At 41.9% G+C, this 19,482-nt stretch overlaps 1 protein-coding gene across 1 annotated transcript in view; it reads right to left on the reverse strand.

The window, feature by feature from the left end:
• uba7 (ubiquitin-like modifier activating enzyme 7) overlaps positions 1–17,578 on the reverse strand; it is a 33,196-nt gene extending 15,618 nt beyond the window's left edge. Inside the window, exons 1-21 of the mRNA XM_079265457.1 lie at positions 17,451–17,578; positions 17,200–17,368; positions 16,625–16,759; positions 16,177–16,283; positions 15,986–16,076; positions 15,505–15,637; positions 15,226–15,323; positions 14,985–15,134; positions 14,674–14,838; positions 14,437–14,541; positions 14,250–14,330; positions 13,612–13,767; positions 12,795–12,960; positions 12,455–12,651; positions 11,749–11,813; positions 10,174–10,384; positions 7,911–7,985; positions 6,394–6,595; positions 6,207–6,298; positions 4,020–4,112; positions 2,653–2,844 (exon numbers count right to left, since the gene is read on the reverse strand). Coding sequence (XP_079121583.1) covers positions 2,653–2,844; positions 4,020–4,112; positions 6,207–6,298; positions 6,394–6,595; positions 7,911–7,985; positions 10,174–10,384; positions 11,749–11,813; positions 12,455–12,651; positions 12,795–12,960; positions 13,612–13,767; positions 14,250–14,330; positions 14,437–14,541; positions 14,674–14,838; positions 14,985–15,134; positions 15,226–15,323; positions 15,505–15,637; positions 15,986–16,076; positions 16,177–16,283; positions 16,625–16,759; positions 17,200–17,368; positions 17,451–17,497 — 2,730 coding nt within the window. The 5' untranslated portion in view covers positions 17,498–17,578. The remainder of the gene's footprint in view (positions 1–2,652; positions 2,845–4,019; positions 4,113–6,206; positions 6,299–6,393; positions 6,596–7,910; positions 7,986–10,173; positions 10,385–11,748; positions 11,814–12,454; positions 12,652–12,794; positions 12,961–13,611; positions 13,768–14,249; positions 14,331–14,436; positions 14,542–14,673; positions 14,839–14,984; positions 15,135–15,225; positions 15,324–15,504; positions 15,638–15,985; positions 16,077–16,176; positions 16,284–16,624; positions 16,760–17,199; positions 17,369–17,450) is intronic.
• Between the last annotated feature and the right edge of the window lie 1,904 nt (positions 17,579–19,482).

Raw genomic sequence — 19,482 nt, forward strand, 5'->3', positions numbered from 1 at the left:
CTGACCCAAGTAACATCAAGCTTTTCATGGTTATATGATAATGTCTAATGCAGATTTTGCGCAAACATTTCTGGTCATTTTAGAGATATCCAATCTCTGTGAACTTGCCAGACTTGCCACTCCTCTAGTGCAATGGCCTGTGCGCCTTGGCCTCCCAACTGACAAACATAAACACAAGGAGGAAAACGATGCTAAAGAATCGCAGTGTTGAGCAGACAAGGACAGCCTCCCATTTGTTTACATATTTCTGCCTCCATAACAGCAGCGGGGGAAGGCCGGGGGAACTTCCTATTTTGGGAAACAGCTGCTTTAAAGCAACAGTTTCTGGAAAAGGGTTCGCACGGTGGGAGAATGAGCAGCAATTTATTTTAGTTAAAGACTAAATCTGTGGACAGAGTGGTACACAGCCACATCTAAAACAGCTTTTCCAAAAGCCTTCAATCCCAACAACCAACTCACGAATGTATTTTTTCCTCTTCAGAGTTGTGATAATGCAGGTTACGGTACAATGACTGCCACACATCTGACAATGCTGTGATGTGGTGGTTTAAACACACACCACTTTGAGTGAACACCGGGTGGGCCACCAGTACTACCAGTAAGATGTGAGTGTTGTTACTTGATATTAATGAACTGAGACTGATCTCATGAGGGGAGAGGTCTAAGTCACTGCAAAAAGTAAGCTGAGCTCTTGATTGTGCATGTCAGATCAGTGATATTCAACAGCTGCACGTCTGAGGTTGCTTCAAACAGCAACTAATAAAACCTCTAATCTTAAACAGATTAGAGAGATAAGAGAATATTAACAGCTATGTTGCTTTCGTTTCTGCTTCCCTTACTGTGGACTAATTTCTGCTATTTTGAATGATTTATGTTTCCATCCATAGTTTCATTGACATCCTACATTGCAACGCACAAAAATGTAATGAAGAATCACATTTATGTGATCATTTAATGACAGCACTGTTTGTACGTGGCTTTTGGTATTTCAACACTGCAATCTTTTGTAACGTATTGGCCAACATATATAGAGATAATGATATCTTTGACAAGCTAATATCAATTGATAATATTGGCAAGGCATTTTTGGGTCAGACTCTACTTTGGAACTGATAATCAACACATTTACCGTGTTCACAACATACAATTTGAGTGATAATATCAACTGCTAGTACTGATGCTGTTTGATACTTAGCTTTTGATGCTATGTGTTTTCAGAATGAAAGTGCAGATAAACCTATGTGGATTACCCACTACATAGAAAAAGGCTACAGACAAATTTCAACTAATAATGAAGACTAAATGTTTTCTTTGGCAGACATAAGAGCGTCTCCCACTCAGATGACTTTTGGCAGCCAACCATCTTTCTCCTCCCTCTTTCTGTGAGCAAGTGTGTAACAGCACATGTGTGTTCCGCATTTAATTTGTCCCCACCAGCTTAAAGCTGATGCTGCAACACTGCAGGCCAAACTGAAAAGGCCTGGGTCTGGAAAATCGAATATCTGCCCATTCCTCTTTCTAAATGATTCAACACTTGAGTAAATAACCTCAGGCTAGGATGATGTCAGGCACTCGGTCTGTGTGACTGCAATCAATCACTGAGTGCATCCAACGTTCCATGCCGGTTCAGCAATGTTGTGCGTCGGCCAGCAAATTTCCGAAGTATGTGCAAACACTTTCACTGAGCAAATGTAAAGACAACAACTGTGAGAACACCGGGGTCTTTGTAAGTTAGGAGGGTGGCACGCCTGGAACTTCAGAACTGCACAGAAAGTCACAGCTGCCTCTGTCATCACAGCAGCCTTCAATGCAGCTGTAGCATTTTTTTTGCCTGGAACCAAAGCTGAAACCAGACCTACACTGTCTCAGAGCTCCCTGCCGCTGCACCCTCACGTAACAGAGGACACAGCTACCCCACCCGCTGACCCCCAATGACCCCCGTCTGTCAGAGGTTCAATGCTCGGAGTCAGAGAGCTGGCGAGGGCAGCTCCAATATCTGATTTTCTCCAGAGCGGAGATATTCAGGGGGAAGCAGTCGGGCCTGTAAGGGGGCAGCAAAATTATTTGACTGGATATTCTCTCTGACTTGACCCTAAAATGTGACCCTAAGAGTTACTTGGCTTTTGAATCTGGCTGGTAGCCATTTTGCATTTGTGTTTTAAAGCTAGGCCAATACAGCATGGAGAACTTAGTATGACCTCGCAAACCGGGTAGAACCTAAAACGTTGGGGTGGATTTGATCCAGAAAGGGCTCCAAGAATAAGCTCCTGTCACTTTTGCTTTGAGCTACAGACGCCTTAAAATCCACTTAATGTGTGCAAACACAGAAGCAGACATGGGTGTGTTTAAGTCTTACCTGCCCTGAAATTGACAGTTGACAGTGGTCTCTTGCTCTGAGAGCACACATTCATGACTTAATGCGCTCCAGCCAGTAAGGAAGGACAAAGATCTACAAAGGACCAAACTGATTTATCCCCAAAGTAGGCCGGCTTAAATTCTAAATGTACAAACAGTAAGAGTCTGTCAGGCTGTACAGAGTGCCCTACTCAGGTCCTATATGTGACTGACTGCTTTGTAAATCTTGTCCCTAAACCCACCACAATCACTGACTGCAACTAAAAATGTCTGTGGGTGTAAAGAGCCGTTACTCACTTCAAAGTTGTTGGTCTGGGTCGGTTGGGAAAACACAATGTGCGCGACTGGCAGGTACATATAAGCTGTGCGGTAAGAGCAGATCTTCTGGTGACCCTGCACCAGTTTATACAGCTCCAGGCACATCAGGCCTGCCACCGCGGCTGTGGTGGTAGCTATGGCTGGGATGATCCTTCCAGCTATGCGCTTACTCTGTGAAGGAGACAGGAGACATCATATGTCTTGTAAAATCTTATACAGCAAAGTAATTACTATGTCAGATAAATGTAGTGATATTTTTAACAATATTTCACCATGATAATGGAAGGATAGTTTAAAGCAGCAAAAAAAATGAAATCACTCAAGTAAAGTGCAGGTACTTCAAGACTGTACTAAATTAGGCCTACAGTACTGGAGTGAATGTATGTACTTTGCATCGCTGGTCACATTTCAGAGACAAACATTGTTCCTTTTTACTGAATTGCTTTCATTTCACAGCTATAGTTACATGAAGTTTAAGGTTTTACATGCAAAACAAATGGTCATCTTATAAAATATGATGCAAAGTAGTAAAAAAATAGCTTTATTTCAACCAGCTGAAACATAAATGATTCATATACACAGTAATGCATCAGTATTCAATGCATCGTGTAATGCATAATATAACAATTACAGGGGACAGATTCAGCTGCATAACAACTACTTTTACTATAAATAGTTCAAGTATACTTTGCTGAAAATGCTATTTTGCTGTAAAAGGGAAATTGTATGTATATTTATATATTTTTTGCATTACATGTAAAGATTTCTGTTGTATTTAATGCATACTATTTCACTGCATTACACATTCATTTGATTATCTAATATAGGCTTTTTATGTCATATATCAATACAGGAGCAATATCCTTATTATTATTATGATCTTGACACTGACAAATTGCCACAACCTTATGTATGTTTTGCAGTGTAGATATACAACGAACAGGGTCAAATGGTGAGTAAAAGTAAAGTTATTTCCAAACAAGATGCCACATGTGGAAATCTCTGTATGATTACACACAGGTAACCCTCTATTGTCTTGGCTGTGTGTGTCTGCAGCAGCGGCCGGTACAAGGCCTGGCTCAGGTGTCACCTCCCAGGCGTCAGGTAAAGTGCTGTGATTAGTTTTGCTCCAGGAACAATAGGCGAGGAGGCTGTTTCTGTGGCTTTAGGGCAGGTGTGTGCAGCAACGACTGAAAACATGACCCCAAGGGAGGGGGAGGTTTTTTTTCATGCTTTTTCTAATCTATACCGCCTCTCACTTCAGCTTCATCCGTCTTATTTGCCTCTATATCTTTTAACCCTTCACAGAGATTTTTTCAGATGATGCGCTCGGTGAAAATGCTGACCTCGTGCCGATCAGCTGCAGGGATGACATAGTTCTCCGCCCTCAGGTTAGAAGCAGCAACAATGTAGTCCATGTGGAAGTTACTGTCGTCATCCTGTGCCAGGTGGGATGTTAAACATACAGTATATGAGCCATTCATATAACACACTCCAAAGCTTGACACACAAGAACAAAATATATCTCTGTTTTCATCCATGTCGATGCCAAGTGACATCCCCAGAGGTGTGATGCTCGGTTTGGCTGCTTTGAGCTTTGAAGGCTTTGTTGTTGTGTCACTTACATCACTCTAATAAATGACTTGGTCACCCCAACAGAATGTAGGGGAAATCAGATTTCTGTTATGATCGACATGGCCAGTGAGGTCATGCCTCTGCTTCCGCGGCTCTACAAAGACTAATAAGGGGACTGTCACTCAGGGATGGCTTTAGGGGGTGTGAGGAAGCTCCTAGCTGGCAACCTGATGAATCTGAAACCCTCCTACACACATTCCATCTATCCACAGCATGACCTGGGCACGAAGGGATGAAAATGAAGAGAAGGGGGAGCAAGGTAGTTAGGGGATCTCGTTCTTATTCAAGATGACATTTGATATGTACCTGAATTACCTCATACACCTTCATTCCTGCTTCTCCTGAGTCACTAAATGCTTTACCAGAACCTCTCTCAGGCTGAGAGTCATATTCCACAGCCTCTCTAAATTCCTCTGACACTCACTTCTGCAGCAACTGCACCCCGTCTGGCCTTCTAATAGCTCTGTGTTGAGGCGTCGGGCCTGAAGTGAAGGTTTTGTCGCTGTGACAAACCTTTCAACTCCACACTCCCAACCTCCATGAAGATAAAGCAAAGGCGTGTAAAGGAGGTGGGGATTTGAATTAGTCTCCTTCCCACAGGGGTTAATTAAGTAGAATGAAAACTATATTTGGGAAGAGACATCCACAATTGCTCAAGATATAACTGTATTTGTTTATGAACATCACGCTGCACCGAAGACCACAAATGATTTTTTGACACAGGTTAATTATTCTGTTGTTCCTTATCATGGTCCACCTCATGTATCCCCTCTGCTGAGATGTAAATAGAAAGAATCGTTGCCCTCGTGACACAGACAAGGTCTCTTCAGAGGCAGTTGTTTTTTCTCTGCTTACTTAGTTGACTGTGCTGAAACAACTGGTTCAGGGAATTTGTTGGGAAGAAGCAGATCTAATCTGCGCTCCCAGATCATTTCTTAGAAAATAGAGACCTTTACACTCGGATCCCACAGACCCTGCAAGATTTCAACCGAGCGCTAAACAGGATTTAATGTCCAGACAGTGAATGATTATTTGGCGAGAGGTGGTGTGAAAGAGTGTGAGGTGAGACTGTGACATAGAGGGAAATCTACCTTCAGGGCTCAGGGAGCCACTTCAAAGACACAGTCGACACGGTTGCGGACAGTAGTATCCGTGCAGTTGTTAAATGTAATGCATTTCACCAAATGTGTTCTAACGAGGCTCTCACACAGGCCCATAGGGACAGAGTGGAACACGTCATACTATGAAAACTACAACCACTGAAGGGGAAAACAATTGGCATCACAATATGCCATCAAGGGCTAAATTGCGAAACAAACAAAAAAGGCCTGTAGCTAGTTTAAAATGATTGATTTTAGCATGTCAAAGGGTTAAATTTAGCACCCAGTTCTGTGTCATCTACCCTGCTGGTAGTGCAACCCACCACACAGCAGCTTTTAGGCATTTTTCTGTTGTTTGCTAGCAGATGAAAGTAACAAGGAGGCACCTTCACACAATACAAATCAATAGGGAGTGATGAATTGTCTTCCCCTGCAGTGTGTGCAGGACTTAATTGCGCTCTGTCTCTATATAGATATGAATTTGTTCCACGTGAACTGGCTGAATGAAGTGTTCTTTTCATCTAGGATTTAAACTTCTGAGTATATATACTGTATCTTAGCCCCAATGAGTTATAACAGCGAACAAAGAGCACAAGCAAGCTCTGTTCCATGAACGTGTTCAGGAATAGCACAGATTCGGGTCACGGAGGACCCAAAGAAGAGGGGGGGGGGGGGAAAGAAGCATATTCTGAAAGCACCCACAGATTTGAGTGCAGCTCACTGCTAACACTCAGCCGGCAATCTGTCTGTGGCTTCTGCAGAGCGTGCAGCAGAGGTGCCACTGCACTCATGCCCTACCTTCTCAAAGTCGGTGGGGTACATCTGCTTGAATGAGCTTTTCAGAGATGATGAGGCCAACTTCCCTTTCAACTCCTCAAGTCGGGCTTTCTCTGGTGCAAGGACGCAGAGAGAGCGAGAGTTACGAAAATAAATTCTGGAGGAAAGTGAGGTAATACCAAAAAATATCAGAGATGAAATGACTCACCGGCTTCATCTCTGTCCTCTTGTTTCTCCTCCTCCATCTCCTTGTCAGTGAGATGAATCTTCACGGAGGACTTGGGAGTGAAAGATGGTACGTGGACGTTTTGTAAGGTTTCTCTGATAGAAGCGTCGTCTCTTATCCCGCTGATTCCGAAGATCTGCCCGTAGAGATTAGCTGCTGCCACAACATACTCCATATGGGTAGTCTAAAACACAGAATTAAATGACAAACTGCCATAAAACTATTGTCATGTTTTCACAGAAAACACAATGTCCATATAGAAACTAAATATACTAAAACACGACCATGTCATTGTGCATTTCTTTGAAACACAGCTTTGTTTCTTTGTTTCTATAGAAAAGAAAAAGCTATAGGTTAAAATAAAATTGGTTATTTAACGCTGACTCAGCAGACCTAACTGCAGGGTGAAGTTGTAGAAGGGACATTTTGTAAAAGGTATATTAACGTAGTGCGTTCAGTCCAAATTACTTCCCTGAGCAGAACAGGTAGCTGTAACAATAGGTCACTTTCTTTATCGCTCTCATCACACACACACACACACACACACACACACACACACACATTGTATCTTACTGCAGTCACTGCTGCTTACGGCACGACAGGACTTTACATGTTACAGATATTTTAGGTCTCCACAACCCTTTATTTATTTCACTGATGAGTAGATTTGCAGGGTGTGCAAATGCTGCATACTCAAACTTACAAGGCATGAATAAAACCAGACAGCAATTATAGAATAGAAGAGCTTGTAACATAAACAATATCTTACAGAGAAATTACTTTTTGATTCACAAAAAATGCAAAGACAATTGACAACACATCCAAAACAAAACAAATGTGCTGTTAATAAACACAGGTGAGATTGTGACATCACACCGTATCACACGCTTTGCTTTCTAGATAAATGAAAAATGGCACTGACCCTGGCATTTGCAGTTGTAGCATTAACTGTCAAACATGTCACGCAGGTGGAGGGGCAAAAATGAATTGTGAAGGAGATAAAACTCAGATGACAGGAGATGGAATAAAAATGCTGACAGTGCAGATACGGTGGAAAAGGTGAGGTCAAATGACAGAGGGAGGGAAGCAAATCTTCTGTGTGAGACAATGAGATGTTGCAAATTGTCAATGTTTTTCGGCTATCGGTGCATCACTACAACCTTCCACGTTACAGTATGTGAAGCTTAATATCAGCTTTACCTCTTTTGTAACTGAGAGTATGTAGAAATCAGCTTGGCTATCAAAGGACGTGAACGTGTGTGAAGAGCAGATTATTATCTGCATTTCATTGTCCATATGCAGGTTAAGTGGCATTCACAGCTCAGATAAGAATCCAGTATATGGTCAGAGTGGGGAAGAGACACCATCAGCCCAGATAACGAAAGAATGCGAGCGGTCATCACCAAATACTGTGTCATTTTTCAGTCATTCCCGTCCACTGGTTTAGGGTGCATTTCATGATTGCTACTGCAGGAGGAATTGGAGCGGACGCTACTCACACTGTTGGGGTCGAAGGTCAGTGGGCGAGGGCATCTCTTGGATCCAGCCCAGAAGGGTAGACCAGAAGCAGTCACCTAAAGGAAGAAAATGTCTTTATCACAATGATCAACAGCTGAAAATACTGCGTCTACAAACAGTATATTCTTTTATAAAAGCTCTCCGTAGTTATTCAAAATGCAAAGGTGACAGCCACAAGAAGATCTTCGTCCCCTATTAAAAAAGGATCAATTTCTTCATTCCAAAAGCTTTATCTTTGAGATGGAATTGTTACGCAGTGTACTTTCATCACAAACAATATACCGTTTCAATGTATTCCACGATAAAACATCACTTGGTCCTTCAGTTCTCTGACACAGCAGGAGGATGACAACCGTCCCGTCAGACAGCCACACTAATATTGTTGTCAGTCGTGTGTTGACAACACAATTTGTATGTCTGATTAAGGAACAAAGGAACGGAGAGCTTTGATGTTTCCAAATGGTCCATCTGCTGGGAAAGAGAGAGTCTCCTACTGGTGCTGCAGGGGAGCTTTCTAAAGCAGCCAAAAGGCATCAGCTGCATTCTCCTTCTCACAACCAGGATTCAGACGGCTTTGGGGCACCGACAATGATTGATCCCTGAAAAGGTTGATACCACTTAGTTTTAGAATGTATATGGTGCACTCATGGCCCAAGAATACTAATTTTAAAGATTACAACCTCAAGGTCCAGTTATTTTATTAATAAATCGTTGGTGAATTTGTGATTTACACTTTTTTATTATTATCTGTTGTAAATAAAACTGATTTGACTTCTATTCATTGTTATTTCATAGTTGATGATTTATAGAATGCAAAACAATACTGAAACACCTGCTTTCGTACTATTTCTTAAAGTGTATTAATTTAATAAAAAAAATTGAATGTACTTCTTTTGTCTGGACATTATAAAAAAGAAAAACTGGTGTTAAATTTACAATTTTATGGTACAGAAAAAAAACAAAATCGTCACTAACTTGAAGGACTATGATTAAACACTGCCTTCACTTAACGGATTGTCCATCAACTAGTTTCAGCCCTCTTCTTTGGTCTTTCACTGCAGTACTTTCATTAGCAGGCACTGTAAAGAATGGGATTGCATCAACAATATAAGGCCTTTTATCTTGGATGTCATTTGGGGTACAACCATATCTTATTCTGGACAGCCTCTCACTCGATCTTTATCTCTTGTGCATAGACTTGAGCCTTGCATGGAAGATGCTCCCATAATGTCTTTGGTTCCAATCCAACCATTGTTCCATGTGTAAAAGTTGAACACGCATGCAGGAGCACGCTCACTTCTATATGGAGGTTCACACCCAACAAAGTAACTGTTATATTGAATGTGTGGCCATCTGTCATACTTGTGTGTACCCATATTCGTCAGTTTGGTTTGTGAACGTTAACTGACGTTAGCGGTTTTATCATACCGGTAGTTCCTCAGAAAGTTTGCGGTCAAGAGTGACTTTCCAAGAAGACAATGAAACCATAACTCATATAGGCTACGACAACGAGAGCTGGGGAAGAAAAAAGAGAAGTAAAAAATGATAATCATAACTGCCAAAGAGTTTCTCTGTGTTGTGTTGAGATGATAAGGATAAACAAAAATGTTCGGCTGTTTTCCGGATTGGTTAAAATTCTAATTGTAACACATGATGGTTCATTTTATCAGCATAAGTCATAATACTTAAAGTTGTGTTTTTCTCAAGGGAAATACAGGGAATGTAGTGCTCTACTATAAATATTGAAGCAGACACGAATGGAAGAAAATCACACTTAGGAATTTCTATAACCCTGCAGGGACATCTAATGAGGCTATAAACGGCCAGTTGCTGGACTGGGACAGGGTTAGTGAGGGTCTGTTTGGGTTACTGATCTGTGCCCCCCCCCCCCAGGTGTGACAGCAACATGTGACATCACTGTCTGCATGCTTCACCAGATTACAAACCCTCAGAGCCGCTCAGAGATATTTATCAGCGATGGTTTTTAGTGGTTCAGGTTTCAGACGAGGCTCATAGTGGTCTCTGAGCCCCGGGAAATATGTTGCATTACACCATGAAGTGAAACGTGAAAAACTGATTGGCACGCCTTTTTCGCCAATGCCTCTTTGCAGTGTTTCATTGATTGGAATGCAAGGAACACTTACTCTTAAAAACACAACAGTGCCCCTCTGTGGCCATAAACATAAATCAAAGCTTTACAATACTTGGCTTTATGGAGTTATATTTCCTCTGGTGTGATTTTACCTCTTCGGGAGGGAAACAGTGCAGAAGCTGGCGGATATCGTTGTTATAGAGAGTCTCCCACTTGCAACGTGCCCAGCTCACACAGTCTTTCCAGCTCGTTGGACGTTGTCCTCCAGCTTCCGTGACCTCCAGGCTGCTCCACAGACCCCCAAGAACCTCCAGGGCCTCAGCGTCTCCAAGGCCAAGAGTCCGCTCTACAAACCCTTCATCGCTACAGGAAAGAGTGCAGCAATTCATTTTGATCAAATAACATACATGCAGCATACAAAAGGCAATGATGTGGCAAAAGAAAAGACAAGTACTGTCTCAATTTCTAAAAAAGCTTAGACATCCATTTTACTGGCATGACTTGAGCTGTGGGAAGAACATTTGACCTGGAAAGCGAAAAAGTCCTCATGGAAAAATGTTTGGTTCGAGGAGGAATGACTCAACAGATCTTTGTAAATTAGGGTGTAGTCTTGTTAGTGACTCTGAGGGGATTTCTTTGCCGCTTGGCTGAGGATTAATAGAAAGGGAAGGAAGTGGTTAGTAAGTTTGTAGTGTGCTGGTCAGCGCAACTCCATACCACACGTCATTATCATGTGCCAGCTCACCGTACACATCCTTGTACTGCGTAAACAAAAGGAATCTGCCTCCTGCGTGCAGTTTCACCTAAACAGGTCTAAACAAGAACATTTAGCGTCACAGTTTTTGCATTGCGCTGCATGGGTTATTTTCCATAACCTCATTCAGGTCTTAACATGTAACAGACTACAACATGTAGCTGACCTGCCCCGTGAAAATGTCCATTAAGGTTTTACATGACTGCACTACAAAGAGGCCTCTGAAGAAACACATAATACATCTTCTTATTGCCACACATCAACGTAAAGGTGAGGAATTGTAATGGCTGTGTGGACCATTTCTGTTCTAGTCACGATTTTTTTCCCAAACTGTTTAATTAAAGACACGGGAAAGTCTGCAAGTGCTCTACAATGAGGGGGGGGGGGGGGGGGATTACATCAAATCTCACCAAAACAAACAGAGAGAGACATCTCAAAACATGGCTGGATTAGGAGGGCTCAGAGCTGTCACTGACGTGCTGTTACATTATAATTCGGTCAATGCTTCTTCTTTTTTTCAATCACTAGCGAAGACCTTTGACATGATGTAGAACTCTCTTCTGCATTCATCTAATCTCTTTTTTTTCCATTCAGCAGATGTTTCTAAACCAGAAAACCTCTAATTAGTTGATAGACTTCATCAGTTTTTTGGAGAAAATAGTGTTAGAGCTGCTGTGGAGGATACATTGCATAGTACACACTTGGCATGACAGACTGTTTGTGGAGTTTTTACTCGGAGTCTACTGCTTGAAGCCAACCACATGTTTCCCTGTATATAAAACAAAATAATGAGCTTCGGGTACTTCATTAGCGTTTGTAGGTTTCCTGGAATGTGTTGTAGAAGAACAGAAAAGCATTGTGAAATGAGCAAGAAGTGGTCATTAAGTGGCAGCAGTGGAATTTCTCACGTTTGTCAGAGGCAAGACATGTTGTGGAAAAAGTTAAATCACATGACGATGGCATCATGTCTTACCTCAGGAAGAGATTCACATTTCCAGGTGTTTGTTTGAACAGTCCTTCGAACTGGTCTCTGGCCCACTGAAAGAATTGTAATGCGAAATGAGTGTAAAGAAAATCTAAGAATACACAGAGTGCACAGAAAAACACATGAAATCCTGTTTAGATATATTATGGTTTATGACCAAATACCTGCAAAACAAATGACATTCCATCACCTGCGGCTATACTTTGTGTTTAGTGTCACTTAGCAAATGTTAGCATGCTAACATGCTGCAGTAAAATGATGAACAATAGGGTGCTAAACCTTCTGAACAATGTCATGTTAGAATCAGCAGGTTAGCTTGCCGAGTTAAGCATTTCGCTCAAATCACCACTGTGTCAAGCATGGCCAGACTCTTGATAGGATTCTAGAGCTGCATTGCACTACATTATATAAAAATGTGTTTCTAATGTTTCACCCCACCGTATATGTTAATGAGGTGCATTCAATTATTAAAAAACATCTTTCCATATAATGCAGTTCAATGCAACACCGCCATAAAGTACGAAAGGATTCTGTCCTTCAAAATAAATGAAGTAGTAGTCTTTCCTTAGACGGAACATTTTAAACACTTAAAGTAAGACATGTCTTCTGTTTCTCGTCATTCAGAGTAGGTTTTGAAGCAAAACTTAGGAATTCAATCAGTGTAACTCAAGCATGAAGCTAAATGACATGGTACCTGCAGGGTGTGCTCAATGCGGTGAGGGAAGTTCTTGAGAGTGCACAGTGGGATGGCTTCATTAGAACTTGATGTGTCCGGGCCATAAGACTGTGTCAGGTGAGGCACCACCACCAGAGTATGACCCCGACATCCTAAAGTTCCTCCCTCCAGCAATGGTTTCTGGTGCTGAACGCAGCGTCCATCAAGATAGACCCCTGGGCAGCAAAAAGAGGAATTCTGAATGTTGTTTCCAAGCATTTGCAGTCAATCGTGTACTGTAGGGCTTAATGCTCTGGTATACTGTGGTAACGAGAACTTAATATATTAATAGTTACGAAGACAAAATAAGTGCCCTCACTGGCTTCCACATTATCAAGGGCTGCAGCCACTCCATCGAGATCCATGAAGAAGTTGTAATCATACACTCCTTCACTGTCGGGGCCCAGACGATCCTGGCGAGCGATGATGTTCATCCGTGGGTTCATCTCACGCACTGCTTTGGCTGCGACTTCTGATTTTGATTTCTGTTTATAGACAAGTGAGTAATTAGGGGGGTGGGGTGTCTGGGAGATAATGTATGTGAGCAATGTAGGTGAAATCAGACACAGAAAGCAGTGGCAACAACAGAAGGAGGGAGAATTTTATAAAATGTTGATTCATACAAAATCTAAATCCAGATTTGTTTTAGGATCCTTGTATGAAACTTTTCCATCAAATGAGCAAAATATAACACCGAAAGAAGAAATATGGTAAGTCATACTGCCTATTTTTACTGTCAAGACTTTGTGTTCTTCTATTATATATCAGTAGAATCAGCACATTATATCTCCAGAAATTCAGAGCAGCTGAGGATTTCTTGTCAACATACGCACTAGCTGCATTGAACGATGTGGTGCATCAGTTGTTCAGACAGTGGTAGTTGTTTGCTCAGACATGTGTGATCAACTATCTGATATACTCCTAAAGTACACTGCAAAACAAAGCTGCCATAAATGACGAGTGGATGCGTAATCGGAGACAAGCTATCGTAGACAGTCACAATACCTTCACCCCCCCACCTGTCCCATTAGTAAGCCCTCTGACCCTTCCACTTAACCAGGTCAAACAAGAACCAGTGAGCTATCATGGTCCGTGAGATTCTTCACTACAGAGCGTGATGTTGTGCTTTTTCTCACCCCGATATCCTGAGCCCTGAACAGGAACTGTCGGTTCAAGTTGGATCTTTCTATGAAGTCCATGTCTGTTACGGTGATTCGGCCTTCTTCTCCGGCACCGAGCCCCATGAGGGCAAAGTTCTTAAAAAGCTCACATCCAATGGCACCAGCTCCAACCTTGAAAAATGACAGGAGAGATTGTGTCAGACTATATGTATGTATCAGCTGGTGCCATACAAGTAAATGCCATTGAATTAAAGCTATATTTGACATATTAAAAAAAAAAAATCATCAGGCTTTTACAACACAGCAGAAAAGGATTCATCTATTGCTGCACATTACTTGTTTCACTTCCTGATACTTTGCATGCAGTTTTTACGGTGATAAAAGAAACACATGAATGCACTTTCTCTAAAACGTTCACACATACAGCCAGTAAACAACAGTAAAAGTAACACCTTTAAAGGAAACAGAGAAAGGGCTTGGCACTGCACACCAGGAGGTCAGCACTGGGCCTGGCAGGAAATGTTGGCTGTATCACAGCTATTTCCTGCATGTGCCATCATTAACACTGCACAAAAAAGGTAAACACAGATGGAGCTCCTGCATTCCCACGAAGAGTGTGCCCCCTGCTGGACAAACACCAAACCTGCCCTCACCAGGAAATACTTCTGCCTTTCAAGCTTCTCCTGGAACGCTGGCCCAAATACGGCAATCTGTCCATCGTATCTCGTGCCTTTCTGTTGGATAAGAAAGCAAAAAACGTTCAATTAAATACCAAAGTCGATTTAGATGTTCCTGATTGGTAGGCATGCTTCATTTAAATCGAGCGATCTGTTAACGTACTGCTGCAAAGGAGCACTCTGTCAGCTGGTCGTCCTCTTCAGGGAGGCACTCCAGTGCATCAAAATATAGCCACTGGCAAAGAGGCGTAAATTTCCCACTACATGCCTGCAGGAATGTTGTAGAGTGCACAGAGCAAAACATAGTCAGCTATATACGCCACCACCATCACGCACTAAGTGCTGAATTCTGTATAATTGAGATGAAACTAATGTCAAAAGCATCGACCTGTGACCTCACCTTAATAACTTCTTGAGCTGCAAGGCCTCCAATGAAAGCATTGATAGGAGCCAGGTTACCCCGGGCTGTGTAGGAAAGGGTTCTCACAGCAGCTTCATCCAGCTGTGCCAGCTTTGCGACTGCATTCAGCTCTTCCACCATGGCAAGCAGAGCATCTGCATCTGACTGTGTGAGGTTGATCGTGCCAAGATGTAAACTGCTTTAATGATCATACTACACCATTTTAACTTGAAATGTGTTTTACGAATCATACAACTTGTTTTGTAAAATGAATTGAATACTGTCTGTAATATCCCGTAACCTTCACCGACCTGAGACCGAGGACGAGGGAGTCGTTGTTCTTTCTTTACGAAGCCGTGGAGGGCTTGGAAGGCCAAGTGCAGGGTATTGTGCCTCTGTATTTTTCCAAAGTCATTCATTTTCAGCAGCTCATGGTCCAATAGAGCTTCACCCAGTGATTTCTGCAATTGATGGTGTAGTTATTTCATTAACGAGTACACTTGTACAAAAGGAAAAATGAAAAAAAGATTCAAACTAAATATGGACACTTACGAATCGTAGGTTGAAGGGCTGTTTAACCTCAGTCACTACTCCACCCCGTTCATACTGAGAAAATGCTGATGTATCACCAATTCTGAAGGAGTATTTGCCTGGGTATACAGGTGATAGATATACAGACAGTGAGACAATGACGAATTCTCATCATGACCGTTGTTAACTATGGATGGGTGTCCTGTGGGTTGCCAAAGTGTGGTTCATGCCTACACTGTGTGTTTCAGGTGTCAGCAGCTGAGGAAAGAAGAAACAGTACAGAAACAAAGTGACACTAACCACAGTCTCTGATCTCCACAGGGCCGATGCTGTTGAGCTCCGTCATGCCTTGGACTTCAGAGAAGACAACTTTAGAACCTTTTGAAAATCCATGCTGCCGGTCATCTGTGCAGTGCACCACTCCAGGATTTGCCTAAAATAAAGTTATGTTGATAACCTTCAAATTAGAAAGATATCTTTGAGTGTTTTAAAGTGAGCTTATTTTTGACACTTTGAGAAAACCTGGAATCATTTACATTTGAACCAGACAGGTCAGAGACTCCTATGTGGAGTTATTTATGTTCTTCCTGTCCATATTTGGGTTTCCTTTCACAGTCCAAAGACATGCAGCTTCTGTGAACTGCCAACTCTAAAATGCCAGCAGGAGTGAATCTTACCCAACACAACTCTGCGCCAGATAAGCAGGTTATAAAATGGACGGCTTGATAAGTTAGAAATGCTTTCAATATGCCAGTACCATAAAGCAAAAGGAGGGCATTACCTGAGAGACACTTTGTATCATAGCTGATGCCGGCTCCTCCCCATTCTCGTCCAAGACCTCAAACTCCTCCCCAAAGTCACAGAACAGCTGACTGCAAATTTAAGACAAGGTTTTCACTTCTTTCTTTCCTTGCATTATTAAGTACATTCAATCTTTCTTTCTTTTTTTGACAGCTTGTGTTGCCCACTTACCCACAGAGACCTTTGGTGTCTGCTACAATAAACCTGATTCCACGTGAATGGCAGAAGTCATCAAAACGCTTCTGATCATCCAGTGAGGAGTCAGAGAGGACCACCACCTGAAAAAAATGACAATCCCCCCTCCACTCAGAAAGGTGTTTTTCTTGTTGCTACTGTTGATTGTCTGTGCTCAACCTAAATCAGAGATTAAGTCGTCCAATAGACAAATTAAAGACCGTTTCAAACTTGACAAGATACATTTCTAAATGTACATTTCTCATTTGCATTTCCTGTTGTAATGTTTGTAAAGATGCTGGAGACATCTTGTGTCCAGCAGTTAAACTTCTGAAATTGGCAATTATTTGCATGATCATAACCTTTTCAATGAGGGAGAAGAAGTAGATGTCATTTTAAGAATCCCAATAAGGTCTAATATGCAGCTAGTCTAGTCTTTATGCACCTGAAACTGCAGAAGCAGGTCCTCGTCCAGTGGTGCAGTGTGGGCCGACACAGGCACATGTGGGTTTAAAGCAGACAGCTGCTGTAGTGAACATGTTGCTCGATTCTGACCAAGATGGGACTCCTTCAGGAAAAACTGGTGGGAAAATGAAATTACAGGTTGACAAGACAATCTCAACTCGACTTGACGGTATCACTCAGTCTTCATCTGCAAAGGTGTCATTTATCAACTTTCCATGATTAGCATGAGCACCTTTTGAATGCTTTGTCAACAGCCAAGATCAGGAGTTAACTATCAAACTCAAAATGAATTAATTAACAATCCTTTTATGGAAACATTTAGAGCATTGGATGGGGAGGAGAGTAGCTGTGCTTTATTAACCTGTATGATGGGCGAAGTTAAACATCAAGACATGTAGTAATGTTAATATTCAAACACAAAAGCGAAAGTACTGACAGGTTTGGCAAGTTGCTGTTCCCTGAACAGGAAGTCGTTTACTTAAATCGTAGTTAAGCTTATCTCCTGAAAGATTCACCTTTCTAATTATTTACAGATCAACATCAAGGGCTTGTTACCTGGGAGGACAGGTCGGCCCACACCGCCGTGCCTTCATCCTGGACCGTGACAGACTTCACTCCGGACAGGATCACATTTTTGGCAATTTCTACCCCAAGACCACGCATGCCTGCAATGAGGACGTCGGCTGTGCCCATCCGGTGCATCGCCTCGTGACCCAGAACATACCTGTGCAGGTAAAAGATGAAGTGAACCTCTGTTCCCCGGAAGGGTACAGAGGTAAACTGATTGATTTGTCGGTAGTACTTACAGCTGTCTGGAGTAGAACCCTTCATCGATTTCACCGATTTCTGACATGTCGCGCGCTCCGATATGAGATGACCAGTCTGCAGTGAGGGATCAGCTGGAATAACACCTGACTGACACAGATCAAACCAGGACCAGAATGAAAATCGGGCGTGACAAGTGACGGTTTAACATGAATGTAGTTCACTTTCGTTTCACTTGATTCTTTGGGTTTGCTCTCGTGCCAAGCAATAGTTTCTAGTCTGGCCACCAGAGGGCGACTCGGGACTGTTTATTGGGTTGCAACCACCAGCTGCTCCTGTAAAGGAAACACCATTAGAGTTTACAATGAACTGGTGGAAGTAGAAGAGAGTAAAACCTCATCTTCAAGTTTAAGTTGATAAAGTTAATAAATTGATGTATTTGTTCATTGTGGAGACTTTCTGATAGTCTAAATAAAAATGTTGTTGTCGTCAGGTAACTGCCAAAGCCTTTTAGATTTGTTCTTGTATATTAACTTGTAGTCTGCTTATTCTGCTTCTGTATTTTTCTAATTAGGTAGAAGGAGTAGATGTACTTCTATGAAAATAAAGCTAACTGAAAATGTATTTGTGTAAAAAAAAAAAAAAGACAGAACAATACCCTGCTTATTCATCAAAGCAAGTTTTTTCTTCTTCTTTTAAACGCATGTCTGAGGGGGGGGGGGAGGATCTTTAACATTTCTGTGGTGATAACAACAATGAAACGGACTATTGCTTAATGTGTTTGTCATTCATTTTAACAAGCTCAGTGTGGTGAGGGGACACAAAAACAAACCTCCAGAAGAAAGTTCTGCATACCAAGGAGTAACGAGAAATGATTCTTCATGACGTGTCAAATGAGGCAGTGATTATGGCAGAACACACTTATCTCATCGTGGTGTGTGAATGAGGAACATACATCTTCGAGATGTCAAAAGGAACCTGAAATCAGATGCAATAATCACATGATGACTGAAATGACTGCACTGAATCATAAAACAGTCAATTTCAAGTGTGCTAAACCTGTGAGAAATAACCATTTTATGGCAGTTTACTCTTTTAAAAACTTCTTCCTTGAATTTAATCTGGGACATTAATATATCTCTGGAGATACTCGTGCTTTAAAAACTAAATATTCCTTGTATGGACCAAATGTAGATTTAAGCTGCAAGGCCCATTGCACATGTTTGTTTGCTCCCTGTGATTGAGCCAGGTTTTCAGTCAGTTACACATGTGGTGTCCTTAACACTGTTGTGTTTTGACAGTTTGTTTGTTTTCTCTGTGCCATGCATGTTTTTGGTTCTGCATTACTTATCAAAGTGTTCTCTAGTGGCAGTGAATATGGCAACGGTGACTTTTCAAACAGTCTGTGATTACCGACCTTTGGATTCAGTGGTAGATGTTTAACTGTTGGATCTATAATGCTTCATCATACCAATGACAACCTTTCTACTAGGACATTTTGTTATGATGATGAATAGTCTGTTTTTTTTACGTTACAGCCAACATGAGTGAGTTTATTTACTTTCTCCTTTCCGTGAATCATTTATTTTTATCTGTTAAAGGTCACATTGCTGACAGTATATGAGGTGGTGTGACTGGAGAGGGGAGACATTCCTCCCACAACTTGCTGGCTGGAGTTGTCTATATTTGAGGAGTAACTTCATTCCATCATCTGAAAGCAATGCATGTCTTGGCAACAATCCCCCAGGCGGAGCTCAGACTGCTTTTAAATGTTGAGAACGTTTTTCCACTAAATTCCACACAGTGCCGCCTGAGTGGAAACCCAGTTGTTGATATGATTTGACTCTTGGGACGGAAACGAAGAGGATATTTTGAGGCGGTCAGATTTCGCAACTATTTCAAACTTCCTTATTGCGGGCGCGGCTTGACAGGAGAGCACCCACTCTACAGTCAAGCAGGTCAGAATGACGGTAGCATTTCCGGTCTTCAACTTTCAAAATAAATCTTAAATCTTACTCAAGGACAGGTTTCCTGATTGGTACTTATACTTGGAGGCAAAATCCAATTGTAGAA

Source organism: Melanostigma gelatinosum (assembly GCF_949748355.1).
Source record: "Melanostigma gelatinosum genome assembly, chromosome: 3".
Classification (NCBI taxonomy): domain Eukaryota; kingdom Metazoa; phylum Chordata; class Actinopteri; order Perciformes; family Zoarcidae; genus Melanostigma; species Melanostigma gelatinosum.